Source organism: Musa acuminata, chromosome BXJ1-4 (assembly GCF_036884655.1).
Source record: "Musa acuminata AAA Group cultivar baxijiao chromosome BXJ1-4, Cavendish_Baxijiao_AAA, whole genome shotgun sequence".
Taxonomy (NCBI): domain Eukaryota; kingdom Viridiplantae; phylum Streptophyta; class Magnoliopsida; order Zingiberales; family Musaceae; genus Musa; species Musa acuminata.
Genome location: NC_088330.1, coordinates 37,333,275 through 37,353,755, shown reverse-complemented (window position 1 = coordinate 37,353,755; position 20,481 = coordinate 37,333,275). Strand labels below are relative to the sequence as shown.

The 20,481-nt window shown below is 36.8% G+C and overlaps 2 protein-coding genes across 3 annotated transcripts; one reads left to right on the top strand and one right to left on the bottom strand.

Annotated features, from left to right (window-relative positions):
• Nucleotides 1-17: 17 nt before the first annotated feature.
• On the bottom strand, nucleotides 18-12,255 carry LOC135663156 (FAM10 family protein At4g22670-like). 2 transcript variants are annotated; one of them, XM_065176765.1, is made up of 12 exons: nucleotides 12,041-12,250; nucleotides 11,901-11,970; nucleotides 3,814-3,963; nucleotides 3,621-3,708; nucleotides 3,463-3,543; nucleotides 3,299-3,363; nucleotides 1,943-2,083; nucleotides 1,743-1,859; nucleotides 1,576-1,666; nucleotides 1,442-1,527; nucleotides 1,296-1,353; nucleotides 18-305 (listed from the first exon to the last, which is right to left on the bottom strand). In XM_065176765.1, the coding sequence occupies exons 1-12, from the start codon at nucleotides 12,148-12,150 to the stop codon at nucleotides 208-210; spliced, it is 1,155 nt and encodes a 384-aa protein (XP_065032837.1). In that variant the 5' UTR covers nucleotides 12,151-12,250; the 3' UTR covers nucleotides 18-207. The 2 variants fall into 2 exon arrangements, with proteins under 2 accessions (XP_065032837.1, XP_065032835.1); XM_065176763.1 differs by having other exon boundaries at nucleotides 1,442-1,666; nucleotides 12,041-12,255.
• Nucleotides 12,256-13,172: 917 nt separating this feature from the next.
• On the top strand, nucleotides 13,173-17,290 carry LOC135663099 (pentatricopeptide repeat-containing protein At3g09040, mitochondrial-like). The gene has a single exon (XM_065176754.1). It carries the CDS (start codon nucleotides 13,213-13,215, stop codon nucleotides 16,318-16,320), a length of 3,108 nt encoding a protein of 1,035 aa, XP_065032826.1. The 5' UTR covers nucleotides 13,173-13,212; the 3' UTR covers nucleotides 16,321-17,290.
• Nucleotides 17,291-20,481: the final 3,191 nt, after the last annotated feature.

Genomic DNA, 20,481 nt, shown 5'->3' with positions numbered 1-20,481 from the left:
CATGAATGACCCGGAAATTAGACACTAAAAGTACCAATTTTTTCAATCTTATGAGAGAACCAACCACAGAAGGTCATTCAAGAGACTTCTGTTACATTAAATCCACCCAATAAGCATGGTTGTAGAATTTCAAAGAGAAACTAGTTACTGACGAGTCTGAACCACCATGACCATCTTCTTCAGTGAGCTTCTCGAGGGACGACAGTCCTATTTGGGTCCGGCAAACTTCCCCATCATCTTTGCAATGACGGGGGCCACTTTGGGGTTTGCTTGGTGTTTGGCAAAGTTTGCTGGGTTATTCATCACTGCACCAACAACAGCAATGTGATCATTCAACGAGAGATTTAGATATGAGAAATCATTTAAGTTGATAATAAAGTAACAAACTACAATCACACAGATGAATTATCTAAAGTGAAAATAAGACCTTATAATCTCTCTTCCACCAATCTATTTGAGATGATCATAGAAGGTACCAGAAGTAATAAAAAAAAAATCATGATTTCTCTCAGTGGAACAATGAAAAATCACAAGTTCAACACCGGTCAAAACTTCGATCCATTATCAGGTTTTTAACAAGCAGATCATCCCATGTTTTATATTTGCAGATATAATTATATGCTATTTAAGAGTAAACTTCAACCAGCTTTAGTTGTTCATTTATTTCCTTAAAGAGCTTTCACTAGATGTTGCTGCTAGTGTTCACTTCTGGACTCAGACAGAAACATCAGACATAATGATATGCCCAGTCTACCAATCAGAATTGTCCAAGATACTTTTTTATAAAATAGGCCTTTGACCCATCTGAATTTAGATAATTTTGCTGTCTTCTTGGTGACCACTAACCATTACATTAAAAATGAAACCTAAGCTGCTAAAAGCCTACAGAGGCATTTAAAACCTAGACTTCTTTGATGCAGAAAACTGGCCGTCTCTAGAAAAAGAATCACCTACTAGATGATGTTGCATATCTGTATATAAATGGATAGCCCACTTTACAAGGTTCCTTATCCTCATAAACAAAAAGGCTGTTACAAATCAGAAAATACTATGGTAAATAATTGCAGCTCATAAAACAATTTACAAGATTCGGGGGCTTTTATGTCTAATTATGGACTTAAAGACCCAGTTGCAGACATCACTTTCATCAGTTATAAATAACATTGTCACTGTAAATATCTCAGAACGAACAGAGTCTACAATTGAATTGTAGCAACTAATATGACATTAATCAAGAAAAACATAATAAAAAAACATAAAAATAAGTCACCACAATAGCGATAATCGAGACTTACCATCTTGAAGAGCAGCCATGATCTCCGGATCACTAAAGGCTGCCATCAGTTCAGGATCCTGCTCCACAAAGTAAAACAACCGAGAATATTTGCAAATGTATTATCGTATGAAATTGCAAGAAAAATAAAATAGATCGTATTCTTACATTCAGAATCTTGCTCATATCAATATTTCCCGGCACAGAACCAGGCACAGCTCCTGGGAAATCTCCAGGCATAGCTCCTGGGAAACCTCCAGGCATGGCTCCTGGGAAACCTCCAGGCATGGCTCCTGGGAAACCTCCAGGCATGGCTCCAGCGCATTCATCAGGTGTGCATCCTGATGATCTACATGATGATTGCTCTTGTTTTTTGGCCTTCTCATAAGCAGCCTATGAGAAGATAGAAGTCAAGGCATATAGCAAAATGTCATTTAACAACGTAGTTTTACTTGTTCAAACCAACTACCTGAGCCTCAGCTCTTCGACGCTGCCTCTCACGTTCAACTTTTTTGTCCTCTTGCTCTTTCCGTAGCCGGTCATACTTTCTACGGTGCTCTTCAATCTTGTGTGCATTGGGTTCAACCTATATACGACCACCATGCAGATGTTATATATTCTTGGAATATCATAATTAGAATGCCAGAAAACTTGCACATAACGCTCTACCTTTTTTAGCACAGAACTTATCTCCTCATCATAATCCAACTTGGATGCCACATGCAGATCCTTGGCAGCTTCCTCCCATTTCCCAAGCATAGAAAAAGCAATACCCCGGGTTTTATAGCCTTTTGCAGAATCAGGGTTGATCTGAGAAATACCAATCCACAATGAGATCATTTGAAAATACTAGCATAGTCATTTGCAGGGTCAGGGTTGATCTGAGAGAAATACCAATCCACAATGAGATCATATGAAAATACCAGCAGAGAAGGTTTTCAAGTATCTTATCTTAAACTAAAAACTAAAATCCTTCGTGGATAAACATTTAATGTCTGTCAAAGCTATAGAAGCATATAATGCACAAATAATTTCGTCTGAGCAAGAAGTAAATGCCACAAGAACGCACACAAAAGATGATGACTCAGCAAACTAGCAACTCCATATAATCTTCCAATAAGCCCCAAAATTTATTGGTCCTCTGTATGTGCAGTTTCAGAATGATGATAAAAAGTTGAAATCCCATTTCAGTAACCTCTAGGTCCAGAACATAATTGTTATAACACGAAGGAACTTGATGGATAATTATGATCTCAATCACCAACATGAAAATTGTATCTGATGGTGTACAGTTAGGGGAAAATTTGCTTCTGAGACCAACAATCACATCCAATGCATATACCACTATCTATAAGATGGCCACAAAACATTGATGCAATTGGTGCTTTATATATACAATCTTGCACTTATCTTTGACATGTATGAATTAAGAAATCAAATTACTTTTATGTATAAATTAACTATTTCAACTTTCAGACCCTCAATTACCCCATAATGGATATTGATCCAAAAGAAGGGATCATGATGTAAACAGCAGATTTAAATACAGATCTGATGTAACAGGCCTATCAAATAAGGACTGCCTCCTAGGTTATTTTCTTTAGTGAAAATCTTTATGCAACTGAAGCTTCCAAAGAGAAACATCATCTCTCTTGTTCTCTCGTTCGCATAATCAAAAAGTTCTAAGAAGCTACCAACTTGATGTGCAACTCCAGAGATTTATCTCCACTACTTTCTTGTTGTCAATTTACTTTTCTTCATTTTGTAGTTTAATACAACAAGTCATAATGCCCCAACCATTTAAGTTTCTTGTTTTCAATATAAGCTCACATAATTACCATTATTGCACTTATGCACCCTATTTTAGTAAAAGTTAAACTATTTAAGTACATGCATATGCTTTGTGTTTTTGTTGCCTTCCTTTATTAGAGACAATGTTTTCTAGAAGTCAGCATACAAAATCAAGCATTTGAAAAAAAAAAAGGGTAACGTTACGAGCAATCAAAAGTATGAAAATTTAACTACCTCTAAAGCAGCAGTTGCATCACGGATTGCAGCATTAGGTTTCTTCATCTTGATATACACGGATGCTACAGAGAGTGATCAAACAATGTACCAAGTTAAACTACCTCCAAAGCAGCAGTGCTATAAAAGGTGCTGTACAACTGATAATTTGATTTTGCATTTACCTCTAGTAGCATACATTATTGCTGATGTTGGGTTCAATAATATTGCCTCTGTGAGATGCTCAATAGCCTCCTCAAATCTCCCTTTAAATTAGGCAAAACAAGTGATAGTAATAATAGTCTGCCTTAGAAATACCAATTTATATAACATTTTGTAATACCTTCGGAAATTGCTTCCATAGCTCTACCCTTAGCCTCTTGAGAGACATCACGATTTTCATCTGTTACTTCAACAGATGGATCTCCCATCTACAAGACAGCAGAACAAGATAATGCCTCTACTAATATAACTTGGTTGTAATAATAACTTAATCATAACAATAAGAAGTTAACATGATATTCATATACACTTACCTTTTGAGGAGGATCATTATCAGCTTCTACAATTTCTCCTTCCAGCTCAATGTCAGATTCAATAATTTCATCATCAGATTCATGGTCTACTTGAGGAGAATCTTTTGCATCAAAATCATCCTCATCTATTTCATCCACCAGTGGGCCTTTCTGCAATGGGTGTTGGTTATCAAAACTAAAGCTACAGATCAAGAGTGACAATCTGAGTAAAAGTAACAAAAAAAAGGAATTATGTTACTTTTCAATAATGGTATAAAATTTGTCATGCTAGTCTGATAGGCAACCAGTTGGAGACTCATAGTTCAGAATTTTAATCATTGCTTCAATGGTTGGTCAGTTCGTGTAACCAAAAGGAAGAAAGATATATAAATAATAGCATACTCATAAAAAAATAAGGTGTTAGATGATATCCATGTCATGGAAAAGTAACTTAAAGAATTGTTGTCATGCACTTCTTGGCAAAAGATCTTTTCCTATTCTCCCTCAAAACAAAAAACATACTAATTTCAAGGACTTGGGAAGCTGACCCAATTTACACATTGTTATATGATAAAATAAACTCAAGCCAAGAATCAGTGAACTTGAAAAGCCAAATAGCAGATTTTGTCAAACAATGATTATGAATTATAATTGAAATATCTAGAGCCAACTACAAATGTTATTCTGCTCAGACATATACTTCTGAAACCACATAGCATCCTTCACATGCTAAGGATAGATGCAGAAGGATAGAAAGACAGGTGGGGAAGGCTAAGCATTCTTTTTGACAAGTCTCGGGTGACAGGACCACTTATCCATCCACAATATGGACTTTTATGCGCTTGTATGTATCACGAACAGACGTAATCAGATGGTTACTAAAGAAAATTTGATTGTCACAATTAATATGTGTAGAAAATCCCATTAATAAAGGCTTTTGAATCTCATAATTAAGAGATTTTATAATCCCATAATTAACGAAATAAATTAGTATCAAATCAATTAGTATCTAAGTTAAGGATTCTCAATCAATAAACCAGCCCATATTATAGGAAATGAATCAGAATGAAATATTATATAGAATCAATATAATCAATTTCCTTAGTTGTATATGTACAGGTTTTAATCAACCTATATATGTCTTCCTTTGTATACAGAAAAGATCAATGAATGAGAAAAATTATATTCTCTTATTTTCATGGTAGCAGATATTGGTTCCTATAAGAATCATTTTTCTTCTTTCTTTCAGCCTTAATTGCTGAAGGTCTTTTCCTCTATTCTGTCACTCTCCGGATCAGCCCCTACTATTTCTTCTTCCTTGTTTGCTTGTGAGGAACCTACGCTACTATGTTTGGAGGAGAGAAGATGATACCAATGCTTCCATCTCCAACAAACAACTTAGGTGACAATCCATCCTTACTGTTTAAATAAACTCAACGGACAAAACTTTCTTCGTTGGTCTCCATTCGTAAAGTTGTATATCCAAAGAAGAAGAAAGATCGATTATTTAATCGAATCAACAACAGCATGTGCAGAGGATGATCCCAAGTTTGAAGTATGGAATTCTGAAAATTCTATGATCATATCATATGGTTGATAAACTCTATAGGACCAGAAATAAGCCAAACATATATGTTTTTACCAATAGCAAAGGAGTTATGGGAAGCTATGGTCGAGATATATTCATATAAAAGAAATTCAACCCCAGTATTTGATATTACAAATAAGATCAGAAAGCTTAAACAAGGTAATACTAGTGTTACAAAATACTTCAATACCTTGAAGACCCTCTGGCAAGAGCTTAATATTTTTTATAACTTTGAATGGTTATGTGCTACTAATAGAGCTCGATACATCAAAAATGCTTGAGAGGGATGGATCCTTTCAATTTTTTGGCAGGTTTAAACAAAAGAACTAGATGAAGTTCATGGAAAGATATTGGGAAAGATTCATCGCCATCTCTCCAAGTTATGTTATCCAAAGTTAGGAGGGAGGAAAGTAAAAGACAAGTCATGATGAGATCTTCCACTCCATCTATGGTTGCAGAAAATTCTGCAATTATTATGACAGCTAAAATTAATTCTTCTGCTAATACTATATATGTAATCAAAGGGAGATGATAAAAACAAAGTATCTGTGGATTTTTACAATAAACCAAGACACACAAGAGAAACTTGCTGGAAGATACATGGAAAACCAACAAACTGGAAGAACAATCGAGTTCGATATAAGGCTATTATCCAAGGATTTCGAGTAGACAATCGATCTGCCACCACCTTTGAAGGAGTCGAAATGCCTTTGTTCAGTAAGGAACAAATTGAACAATTGTTTAAGTTTTTGAACCAGTTCCAAAATCCTAATCCTTCTCTTTCATCATCTTGCTCTTTCGCCAAGAAAGGTAATTGTTTCATAGCTTTGTCAACTTCTTTTGGTCTTAAGGCTTCTTGGATCATAAATTCAAGTGCAACAGACCATATGACTAGCCTTTCACACTTGTTATTCTCCTACACACCTTGTCCTGGAAACTAAAATAAAAGTTGTTGATGGATCACTTTCTACTATAGCAGGAAAAGCCATGATTGCAATTTCAGGTTCCTTTGTGTTAAATTTTGTGCTTTATGTTCCCAACCTGTCTTGTAACTTGTCTATTAGCAAACTCACAAAGGATTTGTATTGTGTTGCTAAATTCTTTCCTTCTCACTATGAATTTTAGGACCTGTATTCAGGGAAGACGATCGGCAATGCTCAAGAGAGTGAACGACTTTACTATCTTGAAGATGACACTACTTGGAATGGACAAACTCAATTGACAATAAATAGTAACACTCCTACTAGTAGTGAAATAATGTTGTGGCCCTAGAGCCTAGGCCACCAAAGCTTTTCTTATTTGTAAAAACTTTTAGCTTCACTGTTCAAAAATAAGAATACTTTACTATTTCAATGTGAAATTTGTCAATTGCTAAACACCATTGCACTGTTTTTCCTTCTCGGCCTTGCAAAAAATCTGAACCATTTCTTCTTATACATAGTGACATTTGGGGTCCTTCTAAAGTGACAAATCTGTCTGGAACTAAGTGGTTTATAACATTTGTTGATGACCATACAAGAGCATGTTGGGTTTACCTCTTAAAAAAAAAATCTGATGCTAAAAAGACTTTCAAGAACTTTCAAATGATGATCTAAAATCAATTCCAAGCAAAAATACAAGTTTTAAGAACTGACAATGGTAGAGAATACTTTAATACCATTCTTAGTTCCTGCTTGTTAGAGCATGAAATAATTCATCAGTCTTCGTATATTAATAGCCCTCAACAAAATGGTATTGCAGAATAAAAAAATATACACCTACTTGAAGTAGCACACTCTCTTATTTACCACTTATGTTACTAAATATATTTGGAAGAATATCATTCTTACTCTTTCATATTTGATTAATTGAATGCCTATCAGAATGTTTAATTTTCAAACACCACTTGATCATTTATCTTCTATTCATCCACATGTGAAACTGTTTAACTCTCTTCCACCAAAGATATTTAGGTGCATTGCATTTATTCATATCCATAATCATCATCAATGTAAGCTTGAACCTTGTGCATAAAGTGTATGTTCATTGGCTACTCGACTCAAAAGGGCTACAAATGTTATAATCTTATATAGAAACAAATATTTGTCACTATAGATGTCACATTTTCTTAAAACCAAACATATTTCCAAAAAATTCATCTTCAGAGAGAGAATTCTATCAAGAAGATTGTTTTTGGGGACTGTCTCTACCAATCCCTATATCCTTATCAGATTCATCTGCTATTTTCACTCTACCAAACCTACCTAGCCAAAAACTAACTAGTCACATCGATACTCCTGAATCCAAATCTCCAACACCACAACCCAAATCTCCAATGTCACAACATGCTATTTAACAATCTAGTTCAAGGGGAGATATCACTATGATTGCACTTGAGCTTCGTGTGTATTCAAGACAACAAAATCTAGGAAAGATCGATGTTCACCCTCCAAAGTACTGCCAACAGTCTGGACCGATAGTAAATCCAAACATAGACTCAAGTAACTATATTCCTTCCTCGGATTTGATATTCCCATTGTCATTAGAAAAGGAATTAAATCTTGTTTGATGCATCCTATATCTAAATATGTGTCATATTATAGATTGTCTATAGCCATTAAAGCTTTTACAAATCACTTATCTAGTTTAGAACTTCCAAAAATTATACAAGAAGCTTTATTAATTCCAGAATGGAGAGAGGCAATTATGGAGGAGATGAGAGCTCTTCAAAAGAATAAAACTTAAAGTGTGGTGCATCTACCAAAGGGGAAGAAACCAATGGAATACAAATGGGTGTTTACTGTTAAATAAACGATAGATGATTCTATTGAAAGATACCAAATCAGATTGGTCACAAAAGGATTTACTCAAACATATGGTATTGACTACCAAGAAACATTTGTTATGGTTGCAAAACTAAATTGTATTCGAGTATTGTTATCTCTTGCAGCTAATTTTGAATGACTTTTACACCAATTAGATGTGAAAAATGTCTTTCTTAATGGAGAACTAAGGGAAGAAGTATACATGGATCTACCACCCAGCTTTGAGAATTTGTATGGCTCGAATAAGGTGTGCAAGCTGAGAAGATATGAGGTGATAGGCTATCCAGCTAATCCCTTGGCATGTTTCTTCAGTAATGGAAAGCTTCTTATTTTCTAAAAAACAAAAGTTGTCATGCAAAGTACATAAAATTGGAACTTTGTTTTATAAAGCTAATGGTCACATAATACTACTCTGAGGACACAAGTGGTAAAATCAGCTAACTAAATCCTATGAGCACCATGAAAAATTACCAAACAGTTGGTAAATTTAAACCTATCACGTAATCACAAGTGTTCAATTGTTATTAGGTAGTGCATTCCAAATAATTATCTCAAATGTTCATAACATGGCACACATGAGAGCTAAATAGTTCATGTAACTTAGCAAGACAAACAACAAACAAGATATCAAAATTAGATTTTCAATGCATTGAGCCAAAAAAGAATAATTAGCAACAAGGATACAAATAAAGTAAACAAATCAACTAGGATATTGTCTTTAAATGTGTGACAGAACAATGCAAAGGCATTAACTCCCATGAACATGTTAAAGTTTTTTTATTTGAACTTAACACAAAGACAATCAACATCAGGTTTTAAGATTCTTCTCCAAACAACAAAAACCACCAGTAATGGAAGTAGGCAAGTAGCTTCTTGTTTTGTACAAGACACCAACATCAACACACATGTGCTATGAGATTCTTCTCTTGCATACTTCAGATCATTTGATGTACATAAATGCTTCAATTACATTACAAACTAAAAGTAAATACTTAATAGGATGATATATAATTTTTAATAGGATATGAAACTTATTGTTCAGGAAAAAAAAACTAAAAGTTGAATTTGCAACGTTCTAAATATCAGCCTACACAATTGAACTCAATCTAGATATTCAAATCAAAATTCACTGCTCAACATGATTCCCAAGATCCTGAATTTTCTCAAGGTATTATAATCCATGTTCCCAACATCTGTCGAGGTTGGTCCACATCAGCAGTTCCCACATAAAATCAGCTCAAGTATCAACTAGGCTACTCCATTTTTTATTGATTGTTATAATTACCATTTACCAGATATCATATTGGAAATAAATTCAATTACAGTAATATAACTTCCAATCAAAATTGACTGTTGTGGGTCAAAAGTTTCCAATCTATTTTATTTTTGTTAATGGTTCAAATTAATTCTGAAGTGTTGGCATTTATTCCATCATCAGTTATGTCAAATTTTGCAGTTCAATATAGAATATCTCTACAATATTTCTTTGAATGGTATTGATGGCCAATACACAACATAAAACATATGTTTGAAACTTTTGTTGCTATACATTTGCTCCCTATCTTCTCAATTGTACTAGTTTCAAAGGCTTAAGAGTGTCCTTTCCTATCAAAATGAGAAAATATACATTTATTACTACTTCTAGCCACCGAACTCAATTATCATCCATTTTTAATCCTTTTTTATCATGCTTAGGTCCTTCTACTGTATATACAAGTATACATCATATAACCTCTCCTCATGAAACTCGTTAAATATGGATTTCCTGTTGTCTTTCCACAAGACATAGAGCCTTTTATGGTATTTTCTTTGACAAAGTAGTGAATCTTATATTTATTAATTTATTGAATTTGACTGTTGGAATTTTTGAATTCTGATTGAGCTTGCTGATTACTTGATTTGATCAGAAGCCACAATGTATAACCTGTAAAGCACAAAAAATCAGCCAAGAGAATCAAAGTTTATTTGAACATTTGAAGAGAATATGGTACAAGTAAATTGGCATTTTCCTTTTGAACAATCTGATTCTCCATCTTACAATGATTTCCTTGAATTTTAACTATCAGCTATTTCTACTGAACTTAAGTCATGTTCTCCACTAAAAACAGATCTTTATACTGTATTTGATAACCTTCCATCACTATTTGCTTACTATCAAGAGGTTTTACCAATAACAAAGAGGCCAGAACAAACATGGATGTGAGAACTGTAAGAATAGGCCAATATTGTCAAGGATGTACTTGAGGTCACTTTGCCCCCTAAGTCACCCTAATGGGATGAAAATGCAGTATGTTAATCTTCTTCTTGCAGGTTCCTGATTAGTTCCTACATGCACACTTCATTTCCTGGAATAATGTGGGCTGTGCATAAAAGAGTAAACTTAATTGCTTCCCACCACTGGACAACCACTTATTGTGGTTCACAAATATCAAGCATTTCAGAGTGCACTTGCATCATTCATGCTTCTTTATATTCCATCATGATACACAATGTGGTGATTGTGTACTTAAAATGTCATTGTAGCCACATATGATAACTGCCACAAGTAAGGATAAAATTTTGTGATTGATCAAAGAATTTCAAGCATTTACATATGCATTGAAATGTGCAAATTCAGGATACAGAAATTCCATGGTGCCCTTGGAATTAAAACATTCAAATTTGAAGGGACAGATTTAAAGGATAGATTTTATAAGTAATGTTTGTAAAGGTGTTTGGTTAATCCTGATAAAATCCTGAATGTTGTTACAAGTAACAGCCTATACAACTGCCCAGGCACTTAATATGCCCTGGATATAACCAATTTACGCAAACAACATGAAAGTCCATTTCTTCTATTTTAATTCTACATGTAGGTGTTCTTCAATACTTGCAAAGGTTTCACTAGCAAGGTGACTCGAACAGCCTTTAACATTTCACCGTAAAAGAATCAAAACAAGAAAATGTATCATGATTGTTTGCCACTTTAAGTTTTATGAGGAAACAACTCAAAGATTCCCTACATGCTTAATATAGTAGACAACTGTGGCGTGGATCTTGTTTATTATGACTCCTCTTCTCCCCTTCCTCTTGTTTCCACTCTTTTCCACACAGCCACTTGTGCCTATCACCACATTGCAAAATCACCAAACTGTTGCTACTTCAGGTACATACATTAACATATTTAAACAATAAGCCTCGTTATTTAAATTCCATCATTCTTTAAAATCTTATGCATCTCTTGTTACGCAAAGGTGATTAGCTTGTGGTGCTCCCAATAGGTTACTCTCATTTGGATAGTTTATAAAATCACCAACGTTACAGTTCACATGGCTAGATAGCTACCTAAATCCATAAACCAATGCTCGCTGTGGTGGAAGAATTTACAGACTAAGTATTCTTACAAAGATAGCCAAATTTACCAGGCCTCCCAAAGGATTCCATATATCAAACATTAATTCTCCAATTTGAACTGCTATGATATGGGCATATCATTAGAAATTAGCTACTAAAAACTTGATTGCGGTAGGTCATCACAGATCCAAGCAACATAGTCCGCATCAAGTTCCAGATAAGCAATGACAATACTCTATGGTACCAAAAGCTTTAAATATCAGAAACCTAACCGATTTGAAGAGAAATCAAACAATCGAGAAATAGGAAGAATCTGACAGACAAACGTATATCACCACAACCAAATAGAAAAAAGGAAAAGGAAGAGGGTTAGCAGACTATACCCCCTCGCATGCACACGAATGGGGTGACGCTCCGGTCTTGTAAGCCGTCGAAGGAAGCTTCGCGCCCAAACTAAACGCAGAACAAGCGCCGGGTTCAGACATCGGTCCGACGAATCGCAAGTGAAAAAGGGACGTTTTACCTCTCGAGGTAGTCGCGGAAGAAGGCGATCGAAGGATCGGCAAGGACGGTGGGGTTCTTCTTGCACTGCTCCACAAACAGTCGCAGCTCCTTCACCTTGGCCGCATCCATTTCGCCGCCGTAAACGAGAGCGCGAGTGGTCGAGGAAGTGAGGCGAACAAGAAGAGGGTATCGATCCGAGGGCACTTTTTGTAGAGGGATTTAGAACGAGCCCACCGGCTTCTAGTAGCTTCCGAGCGCGTTGGCGTTGGGCCTTGTGAAGCGGTTTAGGAGAATAAAGAAACCGTGGGCGAAGGTTGGGTGAAATCGTAAATCCATAGATCCGTGGGGCTGTTTTGTATACTAATAATTACCTTCAATTATTATATTTTTTTTTACACTTCATCACACTATCAGCTTATTCAGAAATATTATAATTAAATAAATTAACTCAAAAATTAATAATAGTTAACTTATATATAAAAATAGAGCTCCAATAACAGAAACAATAACAACCAAATAAGGAAGCTTGTCGGTTATAATATTTTTTAATGTAATATTTTTTGGCCTCTAACATAATAAGCTTATCTAACAAATACTCTAACTAGAAATAAAAAGACTTTCTTTCATTTCGGAGGCTTACAGTGCTTTTTAAAATATTATAAATTTATTTAAAAATATTATAATTGAAAAATTAGACTTACAGTTCATCCTTTGAATTGGTCCAAAATCAATGAATGGATTCATTCAATAGATCGGTTCAATAAAAATAAAAAAATATTATAATATCATATCAATGATATTTAAGAGATTATAAAAAGATGGAACACCTTTGGGAAATATGATGAAGGGGCATCTCTCTATTTTCTAAGAATTTTCCAGTTTTAGAGATCTTCACTTTTCATAAATAATCAAAATATTGTTAATTTATAATGTTTTAATCATATTATTTATGTTTGTGGAATATTTTTAATCATATATTTTGCCAAAATAATGGCCAACTATTTTTAAAAAATTATACTTGATGAATTTAGAAGTCAACAATCAAACATTATTTTGAAGGAATATAAAGAGAAGTATGCATCATAATAAAGATAAAATTTAAATAGAGGTAGATTAATAATGTTTCTAACATATGGAAGATATGAAGCCAATGCTATGTAACGCTCTCACAGTGCTTACCATCACAGTTAGATGCATCCCACAACACGCGCTCTGAAACGCTCATTAACGCCGGAAGCCAAAGCCAAAGCCACACCCTACGCCTCAGCTTCCTCCCTCTTCGCAACTCGCACTATTCCAAACTTTGAGCAAAACGCCACTTATCGCCCGATACTTGCCGACCCTCAAATCTACACCAATCTCCTCACATCGCTCTCCAAACAAGCGGTTCTCTTTGGTTCCCATCACCCGTTCGACGAAACCCCCCTTAGAGATCGATTCTCAAAGAGCTGCAAGACCTTGCACGCGCGGGTCCTCAAGCTCGAACTCCGGCTGTCCGGAGCCGTCGGTAACGCCCTCGTAGATGCCTACTCCAAGTGCGGCCACGTCTGCTACTCCCGAAGGGTCTTCGACCGCCTCGAGGCGCGGGACGCGGCCGCATGGAACTCGGTCCTCTCTGCCCACTCGCGCCATGGGCTGCCGGACGAGGTTTTGCACTCGTTCCGTTCGATGCGACTCGCCGGCGCGCAGCCGGACCAGTTTGGCTTTGCAATCGCGCTCTCGGCTTGCGCCCGGTTAACGGGTCTTTTTTTCGGCCAACAGGTGCACTGTGATGTTGTCAGGACGGGGTTTGAGTCCAGTTCTTTCTGCGAGGGGTCTTTGATTGATATGTACTCGAAATGCGACTGCGTTGCTGATGCACGCAAAGTTTTCGATGGAATCAATAACCCTGACATCGTTTCCTGGACTAATATGATTGCCGGCTATGCTCGGATTGGTATGTGCTATGAAGCGGTGGAACTGTTTGCGAAAATGGAGAAGATGGGGGGTGTACCTGACCAGGTTGCACTTGTGACCACTATAACTGCACTTTTGAGTTTGGGAAGGCTCAACGATGCACAAGCCTTATTCTGGCAGATGCCTTTGCCAAACACTGTAGCTTGGAATGTGATGATCTCCGGTCATGCTCAACATGGGCATGAGGTTGAAGCTCTTAGTTTTTTCAAAGAAATGAGAGGAAGGGATGTTGAGCCCACTCGCTCGACGATAGGAAGTGTGTTGAGTGCTGCTGCCAACCTCATGGCCCTAACTGAAGGCCAGCAAGTGCATTCTGAGGCAATTAGGTTTGGTCTGGATTCAAATGTTTTCGTCGGGAGTTCTTTGGTGAACCTATATGCTAAATGTATTCAAATAGAAGATGCAAGGAAAGTGTTTGATTTCTTGGATGCAAAGAACATCGTTATGTGGAATGCAATGCTCGGTGGATACATACAGAATGGGTATGCAGAAGAAGTCATGCTCTTGTTTTCTGAGATGAAAATGCTTGATTTTGAATCTGATGAGTTCACTTTTGTTAGTGTTTTTGGTGCCTGTGCTAGCTTGGAGAATCTTAACTTGGGTAGGCAGTTACATTCTTTTACAGTCAAGAATAAGTTTGTGGCCAGTTTGTTTGTAGGGAATGCAATTTTAGATATGTATGCTAAATGTGGAGAGCTCAGTGATGCAAGAAGGCAATTTGAATGTATACCTAACAGAGACATCGTTTCATGGAATGCAATCATAGTTGGGCTTGTGCATAATGAAGAAGAGAGTGATGCGTTCAGTCTGTTTCATAGGATGTTGATGGATGAGGTGCAGCCTGATGAGATATCCTTTGCTAGTGTTATAAGTGCTTGCTCTAATCTACAAGCTTTTGAGAAAGGAAAGCAGATTCATTGCTGTTCTATCAAATCTAGTTTCAGTTCAAATCTTTATGTGGCAAGCTCGCTTGTTGACTTCTATTCAAAACATGGAGAAATTGAAGCTGCCAAGAGAGTCTACAGACAGATGCATGAAAGGAGTGTAGTCTCAACAAATGCGCTGATTGCTGGTCTTGTTCAAAACAACAATGAGGAGGAAGCGTTAGAGATGTTTAGGAAAATGCAGGTTGAAAACTTGGAGCCTTCTGAGTTCACATTTTCAAGCATCCTTCCTGCTTGTTCTCAGCCTTCAAGATTAATCATGGGGAAACAAGTGCATGGCCACTTACTCAAGTCTGGCCTTCTATATGATAGTTCATATTTAGGAACCTCACTTTTAGACATGTATCTGAACTCCAAAGAAATCGAAGATGGCAAAAAGCTCTTCTGGGAGATGCCTGAAAGAAAGAGCATGGTATTATGGACAGCAATCATTTCAGGACATGCACAAATTGGTTACAGTGATGATGCGTTGCTTCTCTTTCATGATATGCGTAGTTACAATGTCAAGTCAGATGAATCCACCTTGGCCAGTGTTTTGAAAGCTTGTGCTGACTTGGCTGCTTTAAGAAATGGTAAAATGGTCCACAGCCTCATCATCCGAACTGGCTTTGGTTCCTATGAACACACAACTAGTGGTCTTATAGACATGTATTCCAAATGCGGTGAAGTGGGAGCTTCTCTTCAAGTGTTCCAGGAGTTAGGGAACAAAGAAGACATCATCTCATGGAATTCTATGATAGTCAGTTTTGCGAAAAATGGGTATGCTGAAGAAGCTCTTGAGCTCTTTCAGCAAATGGAGCAATTACAAATAAAGCCTGATGACATCACATTTCTTGGTGTCCTTACGGCATGTAGTCATGCAGGCCTGGTCTCCAAAGGCCATAGTATCTTTGGTTCAATGACTACAAAGTATGGAATTACTCCAAGAGTTGATCACCATGCTTGCATGATTGATCTCCTTGGCCGCAGTGGTTATCTTAACGAGGCTGAGGAACTCATCGATGAACTACCATTTGAACCCGATGGTGTGATCTGGGCTACACTGCTTGCAGCCTGCAGAATGCATGGTGATGAAACAAGGGCGAAGCGAGCAGCAGATAAACTCATTGAATTGGATCCGCTAAACTCTTCTCCTTATATATTACTCTCTAATATATATTCTGCATCTGGTGATTGGAGCAGGGCTAAGATGATGAGAAAAGCAATGCGAGAAAGAGGAGTGAGGAAGTTACCTGGATTTAGTTGGATTACTGTTGGAAAAGAAACTGTCTCATTTGTTGCAGGAGACAAATTGCATTCAGATGCTATCGAAATCTGTGGCACTCTGAAGCATTTGACTGCAGAAATGAAAGAAGATTATTATGTTGATTCACTTTCTCTTGGTGAAGTTTTTGGATAAAATCCCTTTATCATTTGCCTTGTAGTTCACCGAGGTCCATATATGTGGTTCTGCCTTGAATTAGAAAGAGCCATGGAGAATATGGTTACAAAGCAATATGAGGAAGTCCAGTTAAATGTGTTCTGTTAAGCAGCCATCGGGACCAAATTCTGAGTCAAATGGTTTGTCAAGACATCACCTATGATACGAGGGAGCTAAGTTTCACGTGATTTTTAGAGGGTGACATTGCCAAACCTGAAAATTCAGTGTTGGAGTTTTGAAAAAACCACTCAGCTTATGGGATTTTTTTTCTGAAAACTCCATTAGCAGCAGGAGCCTCATGAAAATTTCATGACTCCTCATTTTCAAGTGAAATAATTTTATTATGGAGCACCTTGATACATGGAAATCCAAGAAGAGATTAAGAGTATGTATATCTTAATTAAGTAGATTTTTTACTTGAAAACTTTATCTTCATTCATTTTCATCTCCTCAATTTGTGGTGATGGTGGGAGTGGTGACGATGGCAAAATGAGATGATGACAATGGTAGTAATGATGTGTTTGATGGTAGAGGTTGTTGCGGTGTTAGTGGTGATAACAATGGTATTGATACACTAAAGATGATATCGATTGCAATGATGGTGATATTATGATATAGTTGTGGTAGTGGCTACAAGATGATTGTGGTAATGATGGTAACTGTGTGGTAGCCGTGTGATGATTGTGGTGGTAATAAGGGTGATGGTGGTGAGTGATGGCATCAACAACAATGGGGATGAGATGGGTGGTGATCATCGTAAAGAATGGAGGCAAAATGACCGAGTAATGATGGTAGCATCGACAACACAACAATATCATATTTTTCGAGTTGTTTTTACATTTAAAATATGTGTTAGTTTCAATTTAGCTCAATTCTAAATGGGATATGGTGTCAATCTTAGTAACCTTACTTTTGTGTTGATTTGGGGTTTGCCTCATCATTTTGGTGACACTAATTTCATAATCATCTTTGTTGTAGAATATTCTTGGCAGTGATTGTAAAAGGCGCTCGGGCGCTCGCCTAGGCGCTCGGGCGAGGCGAGGCGAGACCCGAGCACCTCGCTAATGTCCCAGGTGGCGCGCTTCAAACAGGCGCCGCCTGGGCGCTCGCCCGAGCCCAGGCGCTGGGCGCTTCGGGCAAGCGCCTGGGTAAACCAAGGTGACCAAACCAGAATTTTAGGTCTGGTTCGGTCCTGGTTCGGTTGTTAGTTGGTTCAATCGAACCAACTAAACCGATATAACCCCAACCCTAACCCTAACCCAACACTAACCTGCTACAGCTCTCGATCCCGATCCCGATCCCGATCGCGATCTCGTCGCTTGCTGCCGTTGCTCGCGCCTCCCGCGAGCCCTCTCGCTGCTCGCGCCTCCTGCGAGCTCTCCCGCTGCTCGCGTCTCCTGCGAGCCCTCCCGCTGCTCGCGCCTCCCGCGAGCCCTCTCGCCTCCTGCGAACCCTCCCGCGAGCCTTCCCGCTGCTCGCGCCTTCCGCTCCCTTTCCCTTTCCCGCTGCCGTCGCTCGCCGCCGCTGCTGCCGCCGCTCGCCGCCGCTGCTGCCGCCGCTCGCCGTTGCTGCTGCCACCGCCGCTCACCGCTGCTTCCTCGTTTCTCCGTCAGCAGGTTTATACTGTTAATGTGATTATATTTATTAATTATATTTTTATATTTTTATTTAAAATTTTAAATAATTATATTTATTAATTATATTTTATATTTTTATATTTTAGCGCCTCGCTTCGCTCGGGCGAGCGCCTAGCGCCTCAGGTGTTTTTGGACCTTGGCGTTTAGCGCTTTTTAAATCACTGATTCTTCGACATAATTGATGCTTCGCTTGGACTCTCTGTTATGGCTTAGTCGATGTCTATCTTGACCGTTGGTAAAGTATTATAATCAAATTTGGTCTTCATCATTTATTATTTATAAAAAATACTGAAAAGTTATTCTCCTTTCAGTAAAACAACAACTAAAAAAGAAATAACATATGCTCTTATGACATATACAATGGTAGAGACATTGATCAGCATTGACAAATCATATAAAATAGAATTTGTTGCTCAAATTGACAATTTTCCTTATACATGTAAACTTATACATTTATGCCCGTTTATGATATACTGCTATACATATAGAACATATTCTGGTCACTAACATATCTTGCTTTTTTTCGTTTATCTGTGTGCATTGGCGGATGAACGCAAAACATATCATAAATGTGAATACAGATTTATTTGATTAAAATTACTATGCTTTTTAATTTTCAAGAAGAAAAACCATTGATTAACCGTCAGATCAACTGCAAGGTCTTAGGTCGTAAAACTATCGTCTTTACGGACGATCACTTTCTTCTTCATGTAACCTTCTTATCTTGATTGTGATCAGGATTCATTATTAGAGGTGACAATTCTTCCTTGGAAATCAATGTTGGTCGATGTAGAGCATCCACTCCGTTTACGGTTTGGAAGTTCTCAAGAGGGTCCATCTCCAAGATACAACGTTTGACGTATGTTGTTCCTTTGGTTATTAGAAGCTATTTTCTTTAATATAACTTCTGTTTTAAAGTAATTCTCAGTGATTAACATCACCTACGTTACCTTTCTTTAACATTACTCATAAACTATATCTCCTTTATGTTGCAATGTACATGATGCTATTGTTGATCGCTTTCCAACTAAGCTTACTTCCTTTTCAAATATATATATATATATATATATATATATATATATATATATGTATGTAAACTTTCTCTTGTTAGCACAAGAACCAACATTAAACGACGTTGCTGTTATAAAAATGAATCCAAATATTGTGCTCGCTCACATAAAGGTTTTCCGATCTCCCCTGTTTAGTAATGACATTCTTGGTATTGGCGGACATTTATGTCTATCTCATGGTAAAAATGTTTCTGACGGTCAAGTTACTATGTGCTTACAAGCATGCTCGTAAATGTTTATTTAGCTTGTTTCAAATAAAAATATATTTAAAAGATCGTTCCATATAATATTAAATTTTATAACCATCGATTTAAATTATAATATCTAAATGCCTAACTAATTTGGTATTCTTTGATAATTGACGTGGCATGTTATTAACATGTTCTAGAATATCACTTGGTTAGATTCCTTTCATTATTAGATAGAGTAAGGTTGAGGTGAATCTTGAATTTTAATGATAAAACTAACTGATGAGTTTATTAAACTGATATACTTTTAAGATAAGTGACAAAGAAAATATTTTGATCACACATACCACGAAAAGCCAACTATTAAGTAAGAGAGTAGAACGTTATGTTGAAAAATTATCATGTCAAAAATTAGATATTGAATCAGAGGATTGGTTGACGTGTCAAAAATCGAACTATATGCTAAAGGTTCGAGCATTATGTTAAAAGGATCAAATATTGCACCAGAAGAGAATGTCGTAGAAAAATTGACATATCAATAGAATGAGCATATGTCAAATGAAAGGGCGATGTGTCAAAGGTTGGGGTAAGGTATTAGAAGATCGGACGATATGTCAGAATAGTGTATAACCTGTCAAAAGCTTCGTAAACGTGTCGAATATATGGTTGATTTGTAAAAGTCTTGATCGAGATTATTATGAATTAATTTGAGTGGGTATTAGGCTAAAACAATATCAATTTATTAAGAAAGCCATTAGGCTTGAAGTCGAGCCGAATTAGGCTCGTTAGAAGGCCAAAGCGATGGCCTAAACTAGGCTTGGGTGATGGTACTACTAAGCTCAAGCGATAGTACTGCTTGAGTCAACTATCAAGTACTATTTGTACTTTATCAATATTTCTATAGTATCACCTAGGCCAACGATAGTACCACCAATCCAGATTTATAACATGGTTACAATAATAATACTACCCATTGACGATGGTAATACTACCCGTACCTTTAATTTCAGAGAATTTGAATATTTGGCTTCATTCTTGAAGCCTTTGGGAACTTATGAATACCCCACTTAGACATGGTTGATAGAATATTTAGCTAAGCTAGTGAAGTGTCGTAAGCTCTCATTTTATGTATAGTTTGAGTCTCATTCTCTTTAGTTTGATTGAAATTCTAAATTATAGGATGTGAGATATCTCTTATAAAAAGATAGTATAAAAGTTACCTCCTAAGCATGAAAAAGAAAAAAA

Excerpts from the sequence above, each read along its gene's own strand:
- LOC135663156 (XM_065176763.1), bottom strand. The coding sequence starts at position 12,150 with ATGGATGCGGCCAAGGTGAAGGAGCTGCGACTGTTTGTGGAGCAGTGC. Across the intron at positions 3,544-3,620 it reads TATGGAAGCAATTTCCGAAG|GGAGATTTGAGGAGGCTATT; the intron begins GTATTACAAAAT and ends CCTAATTTAAAG. Across the intron at positions 1,667-1,742 it reads GTCGAAGAGCTGAGGCTCAG|GCTGCTTATGAGAAGGCCAA; the intron begins GTAGTTGGTTTG and ends ATCTTCTCATAG.
- LOC135663099 (XM_065176754.1), top strand. The coding sequence starts at position 13,213 with ATGCATCCCACAACACGCGCTCTGAAACGCTCATTAACGCCGGAAGCC.